Source organism: Lathyrus oleraceus, chromosome 1, assembly GCF_024323335.1.
Source record: "Lathyrus oleraceus cultivar Zhongwan6 chromosome 1, CAAS_Psat_ZW6_1.0, whole genome shotgun sequence".
Lineage (NCBI taxonomy): Eukaryota > Viridiplantae > Streptophyta > Magnoliopsida > Fabales > Fabaceae > Lathyrus > Lathyrus oleraceus.
The window spans coordinates 7,857,124-7,866,368 of record NC_066579.1 but is presented as its reverse complement, the minus strand read 5'-3'; the positions used below and the strand labels follow the sequence as shown (position 1 = coordinate 7,866,368).

Sequence of the window (9,245 nt, the reverse complement as noted above, 5' to 3'; positions counted from 1 at the left end):
CAACTTCGCAGAGAGAAGGGGCTCTGCTATTACTGTGATGACAAGTTCTCTCCCACGCACAAATGTCCAAACCGTCATTACTTTCTGTTTCAAGTTGAAGATGATGACATTGCACAGGCCATCAAAAACAATGATTCTGCTATTCTTGACTCATATATTGTTGACGATTCTGAGCACCATCTTTCCTTGAATGCTTTGAATGGGTCACACAGAACGGGTACCATGCGTTTCCAAGGGCGTATTCAAGGGGTGGCTATCACGGTGTTATTGGATAGTGGAAGTTCCGATAATTTTTTTAGAATTGCAAATTGTCTTCAACTCCCTATTGAATCTACTGCTCAATTTCCAGTTTTGGTTGGTAACGGAAATTCTTTAACTACCATGGGGTACATTGTTGATTTACCGGTGGATGTCCAAGGCAATACATTGCACCTACCAATTTACCTACTCCATATCACTAGCGTGGATCTGGTACTAGGAGCCCCTTGGTTAAAGACATTAGGGCCACACATAGCAGACTACAATGCTTTGTCCATCAAATTTTATGTCAAGGACACATTTATCACCCTTTATGGTGATCAACCTAAAGGTCCAAGACATGCTCAGTTTCATCATATTAAGCGATTGCACAACACTCACTCAATTGAAGCTTCATTTACACTTCAGTTTCAGAAAATTGAGCCTTCTTCCACTGGTGCACCAACGGAATTACATCCGGACCTAGCCACCATTGTTACTACTTTCTCTGATATATTTGACGAACCAAAGGGCTTACCACCACCGCGGTTTCAGGACCACACTATTCCATTGCTAGAGGGTAGCAACCCGGTCAAAGTGAGGCCTTATCGCTACCCACATAGTCAAAAGGCACAAATAGATAAGATGGTTGCGGAAATGCTAGAGCAAGGCATTATTCAACCAAGTAACAGCCCTTTCTCTTCACCTGTGTTACTAGTGAAAAAGAAAGATGGTTCATGGCGTTTTTGCACCAATTATCGTGCATTGAATTCCATCACTGTCAAGGACAGCTTTCCTATTCCCACTGTCGATGAACTACTTGATGAGCTATGTGGAGCACAGTACTTTTCCAAGCTTGATTTACGTTCCGGATATCACCAAATTTTGGTGACCCCAGAAGATCGTCATAAAACGGCCTTTCGAACATACCAAGGACTCTATGAGTGGCTTGTCATGCCCTTTGGACTCTCTAATTCCCCAGCCTCATTTCAAAGCTTAATGAATCATGTGTTTCAAACGCAGCTTAGAAGGTCGGTTTTGGTATTCTTTGACGATATTCTTGTCTATAGTCCAACTTGGTCTGCCCATCTTACTCACTTGATTGAAGTTTTAACACTGATACGTCATCATTCCCTCTTCGCAAAGCTATCTAAGTGTTGTTTCGGATTTACTACTGTGGATTATCTTGGTCACACCATCTCTAGTCAAGGTGTGCAAATGGATAAGTCTAAGGTCCAAGCGGTACTTGACTGGCCTGTTCCACAAAATCTCAAGCAGTTGTGTGGTTTCTTAGGCCTCTCAGGTTATTACAGACGCTTCATTCGCAATTATGCGACCATAGCTACTCCTTTAACCACCTTGCTCAAGAAGGATGCTTTTGGTTGGAATTCTTCAGCTGCCACTGCTTTTACTGCACTTAAGCAAGCCATTATTGTTGCCCCTTTTCTGGCTTTACCGGACTTCTCTAAGCCATTTATACTAGAAACTAATGCGTCGGGGACTGGTATAGGTGCTTTCTCAGTCAGGAGAAGCATCCCATCGCTTATTTCTCAAAGAAGCTCAGTCATTCGATGCAGCATAAATCTGCGTATATAAGGGAATTATATGCAGTCACCGAAGCTATGGCTAAGTTTCGGCATTATATTTTAGGCCATAAGTTTATCATTCGAACAGATCAACAGAGTTTGAAAGCTTTAACTGAACAAACGATACAAACACCGGAGCAGCAGAAATGGCTTCACAAATTTCTGGGCATTGGCTTCACCATTGAGTACAAACCCTGCAAAGAAAATGTGGCAGCTGATGCCTTATCTCGTTTATTCTTTATGGCTCTATCAGATCCAGTTAATCCACTATTACCACTCATATCCATTGTTGTTGATGCGGATACTAACTTATATCAAATTAAGTTACAATGCATCCATGGTTCTTTCCTTGACCCCTCGTATCAAGTGAAACAAGATATGCTTTATTAAAAGAACCGTATTATAGTACCTCAGGTGCCTAGTATCATTCAAGCTATCTTAGAAGAATTCCATTCTTCTTTATTGGGTGGCCATGCTGGTATTGCTCGTACCAAAGCTCACATCACTTCACACTTCTGGTGGTCTTCTATGTCTAAAGATATTCGCCTATTTGTATCAGAATGTTTGGTCTGTCAACAAGCTAAGACCGCTACTACAGCTCATGCCGGCTTGCTGCACCCTTTGCCTATTCCATCACAAATTTGGGAGGATGTCTCCATGGACTTTATCACCGGTCTCCCACCCTCCAATGGCTTTACCGTCATCATGGTGGTTGTAGATCGACTATCCAAATACAGTCATTTTGCTCCATTGAAAGCTGATTTCACCAGTGTTAAAGTTGTTGAATCCTTTCTTCACAATGTAGTGAAATTACATGGTTTTCCCAAGAGTTTGGTGTCCGATAGAGATAAGGTGTTTACAAGTTCCTTTTGGAAACACTTATTCAAGTTGAGTGGTACTACTTTGGCGATGAGTTCCTCTTACCATCCGCAATCCGATGGGCAAACCGAGGCAGTCAATAAATGCTTGGAAATGTACTTAAGATGTTTCACTGGCCAGGTACCTCAGAAGTGGGCTAAGTTACTTGATTGGGCCGAGTTTTTGTATAATTCGGCGTTTCATTGTAGCATTGGGATGACACCTTTTAAAGCTGTGTATGGTAGAGAGCCTCCCATGCTACTTAAATACGATAATGTTGTTTCTGTTCCACCTTCACTGCAGACTTTACTGACAGAGAGGGATCATACTATACAATTGCTTAAGGCTAATTTGCATTGTGCTCAACAGGTCATGAAACATTATGCTGACACCAAGAGGAAATTTGCTGAGTTTAAGGTGGGTGATATGGTTTTAGTGAAGCTGCAACCATATCGGCAACACTCATTATCCTTACACCAAAATCAAAAACTGGGGTTGAGATATTTTGGTCCATTTCCTATCTTGGAAAGAATTGGTGTTGTGGCTTATAAGGTCTTACTCCCTCCTTCGGCTAAAATCCATCATGTTTTTCACATTGCTAACTTGAAGTTGTGCAAAGGAAATCACTCCAATCAGTATATGCCTCTTCCTCTACTTACCATTGAAACTGACCCAATACTATGTCCCGAGACTATTTTAGACTCACGAGTGTTACTGCAACAAGGCAAGGAAGTACCACAAGTGTTGGTGCAATGGTTTAACTTATCAGCAGCTGAAGCTACTTGGGAAAATTGGTCAGAATTTTCCTCCAATTATCCTAACTTTAACCTTGAGGACAAGGTTAATTTTAATGGAGGGAGTAATGTAATGAATAAGGACAAAAGGGGTAACAAATCACAACAGAATAATCAACACGTGGCATATGATCCACAAATTCAGGAGTGGGGACGTGGAGTGAGAAGCAAAATTCCCAACAGAAAATATACCACTGATTTCATTTAAGTAGCCCAATGATTGATAATGAGTGGTGTGGAATTTAGTGGAAAGAATTGGATTCTCTTCTCCCTATGAGCACTATGCTTTCTAGATCCTTCCTTTAATTTCTATATACTTACATTTCTGCAAGTGGAGAACCACAATCATTTTATCATTTACGAAACAATACTTGAAATTTGTACGGTTGCATTGAGAAAATTAGTACAAATTTACCTTAATCGTTGTGTATTGTGTGCATCTATTTTGAACCATAACAGACTTTTTAACAATAAAAAATGTTCCATCTAAGGGAAGGTTCAATAACAAAACTGTTTTTATTGATGTAAACACTTGGATTAATTTTATATGTTTGGGTTCAATTTCAAAGAAGAGTACAATTCACATCCACTTCTCTTCTAAAAGAAACTTTCTAACTTCAATCTTTAATCAGAAGCCTTTTAAAATCTCTCAATCATATATTCTAGTGTTCTTTAAGATTTTCAATATTTAAAATTTGTGATGTGATTTTCTATTAAGACAATTTAATTGATAGTTGTGCAGAAACATTAGATATAAAAACATAGATTCAAATCCACGATGTCTCATTTATTCATTCTTAGAAAATAAAATTACAACCACTAAACTATTAGACCAAAAAATTAGATATTAAATTTATTCTACTATCAATATAGCGAAAATGAATTAACAAAACACATCATTAATTTTGAGTTCAACTATAGGAAGAACCAAATCTAACAAATTTGAAATTTGGGGATCAATGATATCTATCACATATACTAACATGTATCAAATATTAACCTAGTATGAAAGTTTTGTTAGTCCTTGCTCTTTGTTTTAAAATCTTTCGAAAGTTTAAGCAAATAAAAAGGTTTGAAAAGTTCTTATATTATTGGATTGCATAAGCATGCTCCATGCCATAGTGGGACCTCATCAAGGCTATTATTCTTTTTCTTGTGTTAGTGAGAAATAGTGTGAACATATTCCATAAATAGGATATGCTTAATTCCATCTTCACAAAGTGTGAAAAGAACAATGTTGAACTTCAGATGCTGTCCCAATTCATTTCCAATTTCCATCTATTTTATTATTACCACCAATAGCAACTTCCAAGCACACCCAAAATACAAAAATGTTTATTTAATGTGCATTACTTTTCTAATAATATTTGTAACTCCACACATGTACCTTTGTTGTGGTGTATAATTTATATATCATTTAGCGTGAAGGTTTGTGCCATACACAAGACATATATAGATAATTTAAATCTGAATATCTTTTCTTGAAACTCAGAACATGTAAAACTTTTGTATTAAAAAATAATCATGTGAAAATATTGGTGTAAATTTTAGTTTACAATCTTACTGCAAATCAATTAAACTCTTAAACCCATTGAATTAGATGTCGTCTTTAAAGATAAATTAGTACCGTTAGATATAATTCATTGTTCATAAGTGTTGATGTTCAAAAGTTATAGGTTTCATAATCTTATTCAACATAGTTGCGAAGTTGGTGCTTTGAATTTTAGTGTTAGTTTTTGAGTTGCAGTTATTTCTAAGTTTTTAAAAGGGCATTGCTCAGATAGGGTAAGTCAATATTTTTTCTACGTTGTAAACAGAATTGCAGAGTATCATCTTTCATTCAAAAATTAGTTACATTTTTTTCTTTCTTTTCATCTTCATCTTCAACCTTGTGCATCAACAAGTACGATCTTTGAAGATGTACAAGACGGACAACAGCACATAATCAAAATTTTATTACAGATAATTTATAATTAAATAAATTGTCATCATTAAACTATAATTAAATGACTTTTTATTTTATTTTGTTATGATTAAACTGTTGTTTACATTGTCTCTAAAAAAATTGAAACAGCAATCTAAAAATATTATGCATCTATCATTGTCATGTGAAGGTGATTCAATAAGATTACATTGTTAATCTTGAAGGCATGAAACACCACTTTTCTATTGACCATAAGAGATTTCAGAATGCAACCGTTATTTTCAAATAATAATTGCATGATTTTCCAAGTCCATGCAACAACTATAAATAGTTGAAGCCTTTTCTCATTTTTCCACAAACCAAACAACCAATCTTGTGTTCTATTTATCTTTTTATTCTCATAAACTTCAACTCAATCCAATGGCTTCATTCCAACCCTTCAACTTTGAAACTCAAATTCCCCAAGAGCTTTTGATATCTCAAATCATGCAAATTCATGCAACAATTTCAAAGCTAGAATCTCTTAGGCCATCAAAACAAGTCAACACCCTTTTGACTCACTTGGTCAAACTTTGCACCCTCCCTTCATCCATTGACATTGAAGCCTTACCACAAGAGGTTAAGAAAATGCGTGAGAGCCTCATTCCCATTTGTGGCAAAGCTGAAGGACTTTTAGAGCTTGAATTCTCATCTTTCATTAGCCTCACACCAAATCCAATGAAAAACTTGACACTTTTCCCTTACTACGGAAACTATGTTAAGCTAGCAAACTATGAGTACAAAATCCTCAAAGAAAACGGCGTTGCGAATGCGAAAAAAGTAGCTTTCGTAGGTTCGGGTCCAATGCCACTAAGTTCAATCATATTAGCAACTCATCACATGGAATCAACGCAATTCGATAATTTTGATATCGATGAGAAGGCTAATGAGGTCGCTAGTAAGATCGTGGATTCGGATAAAGCGCTTGAGAAGAGGATGAAGTTTGTGACACAAGATGTTATGGAAGTTAAAGAGAGGTTGGGACATTATGATTGCATATTTTTGGCAGCGCTTGTTGGTATAAGTAGATGTGAAAAAGTGAAGATTTTGGGACATATAAGAAAGTATATGAAAGAAGGTGGTGTTTTGCTTGTAAGAAGTGCAAAAGGGAGTAGAGCTTTTTTGTACCCTATTGTTGAAGAAGATGATATGGTGAATTTTGAAGTGCTTACTATCTTCCATCCAACTGATGATGTGATTAACTCGGTTGTTCTTCTTCGTAAGCCTAATGCTTGATTCATTGGTCTCTCATTTACCAAATAAGTTGGATATTTACTATATAGTTTTATGTTCAAATGTGGGTTGTTATGTACTATAGTGCTTGCTTTTCGTTTGTATTGCTTGATAAGATGGTTGAAAGTTATGTATTGTATTTCATAATATGATAATAAATGTGTTTTTGGTATTCTCGGGAGGCAAAGATTGGAAAAGCACTAGGTCAATAAGAAAATATCAATTTATTAAATTATCTAAGATATTTTAAATTATCAATATGGTAAAATCCACGTCATTTATTGAATGACAGTGTAAAATATTGCGGCCTTTTTATATTTTTTCAATCCCAAATCAAATACACGTCAAGGGTTATGTTTGTATTTTTATACTTTTAATTGTGTTAATTTTATTTGTTAAGAATTCATTTTGTATTTTCCAAAAGGTGAGATTTCCCCCTTCCCCTTGCCTTTCTTGTTTTTATGCATGACCCCATCCATGATTATATTCAGAGGTTTTAATTTGTCATCCTCCACGTGAATTTAGTATCTTCCATAATTTTACAATTTTAAAATTGTTTCTGACAAAATTTTGAAACAAATTTTCATATAAAATTTTCGGTAGATAAATCAGAATTTCGGATATAAAATATTGTTTGGGTATATTTACGTTATGTAATCCATTATCAAATATTAATTTATGTCCATGTTGCATCAATGGAATATCAAAAATATTATCTAATAAAAAAATTTGATGAAGATATATGGGTAATGTTACATGTAATATACAAATAATATACAAATTATTGGTGCAAAGGTAGAATCAATGATGAACGGAAATATTCTATTAAGAGAATGACGGCTACAAAACATGATAAAAGTTACAATGATTGCCACCCTATTTATAAGCTAAAACTAGGGTTACTAGAATAGGATAAAATACTAAAATACCCTCTAACAAACTTAGGGGCTAAGAAAATAGTACAACTAATAAATATGAATTACTTCTAATACCATCCCTTAATTCATATTCCATCAAAACTTGTAACACCAATTTCATCCCTTAATCTGAGAAATTGATCAGTCTTGATAGCTTTCGTCAGAACATCTGCCAACTGTTTTTGAGTGCTGCAGTGTACAACTTTTAACATTCCCCTCTGAACTTGATGTCTCAGAAAATGATACTTGGTCTCAATGTGCTTCCTTCTCCCATGCAACACTGGGTTTCTGGCAAGATTGATTGCAAACTTGTTGTCAATCATCAGCTTCAGAGGTTTGTTTACTTTAATCTTCAGATCCTGCAATAGATTCAGAATCCACACAGCTTGGCATGCAGTAACAGCACCTGCAATGTATTCAGCTTCACAAGTTGACAACGCCACAACAGGTTGCTTCTTGGAACATCAAGAAATGGGACCTCCCAGAAATTTGAATAAGTACCCAGACGTACTTCTTTAGTCAACTCTGTCTCCACACCAATCAGAATCTGAATAACTCAGAAGTTCTGACTCATCCTTTCTTCCAGAAGGAAATAATACTCCATACTTCAGAGTTCCCTTGATATACCTCAGAATCCTGACAGCAACTTGGTAATGGGACCACTTAGGTTTACTCATGAACCTACTAACCATCCCAACTGAATAGCAAATATCAGGTCTGGTATTGCACAAATACCTCAGAGAACCAACCAACTGTTTGAAGATTGTAGCGTCCACATCCTTTCCATCAGGGTCAGAATCCAGTTTCTGATTTGTATCAGAAGGTGTGACAGCAATCTTACAATTCTTCAGATTAAATCTCTTCAGAAGTTCTAATTCATACTTGAGCTGATGCAAAATAATACCTTTCTCAGAGTATCTGAACTCCATCCCTAGAAAGTATGTCATTTTGCCTAGATCAGTCATTTCGAATTCATTCATCAGAACTTTCTTGAACTTGGCTATCTCCTGTTCAGAACTTCCAGTCAGCAGTATATCATCAACATATAAACATATCAGAGTCATATTTCCTTCAGAAGTATGCTGAACATAGACACCGTACTCCATCTCACATTTCTGAAAGCCTTGCTTCTTGAAAAATGAATCAATCTTCTGATTCCAAGCTCTGGGTGCTTGTTTCAATCCATATAGAGCTTTGTATAATCTGTACACCATCCCTTCCTGATTCTTTTTCACAAATCCAGGAGGTTGTGACACGTAAACTTCTTCTTCTAATGAACCGTTCAGAAATGCAGATTTTATATCTAAATGCATTAGAGGCCAATTCCTGTTAGCAGCTATTGCAATCACCATTCTGATTGTTTCATGTCTTGCTACAGGTGCAAACACTTCAGAGTAATCCAGCCCAGGTTTCTGTAGAAATCCTCTGGCTACCAACCTTGCTTTATGTTTGCCAATTGAACCATCTGGCTTTAACTTCTGCTTGAAAACCCATCTGACGCTGATGGCTTTCTTGTCTTTTGGAAGTTCTGTCAGCTTCCAAGTCTTGTTTCTCTCTATAGCATCAAGTTCTTCTTTCATGGCCTTCAGCCAGAGCTTCTGCTTAAGAGCCTCTTTTGTACTTATAGGTTCAGAGTCTACTAACATGGCACACTGAA

The 9,245-nt window shown here is 36.3% G+C and overlaps 1 protein-coding gene across 1 annotated transcript; it reads left to right on the top strand.

Moving 5' to 3' along the window:
• Positions 1–5,819: 5,819 nt before the first annotated feature.
• LOC127115345 (nicotianamine synthase) lies at positions 5,820–6,842 on the top strand. Its single transcript, XM_051046919.1, has one exon. It carries the CDS (start codon positions 5,820–5,822, stop codon positions 6,672–6,674), a length of 855 nt encoding a protein of 284 aa, XP_050902876.1. The 3' UTR covers positions 6,675–6,842.
• The last annotated feature ends 2,403 nt before the right edge of the window (positions 6,843–9,245 follow it).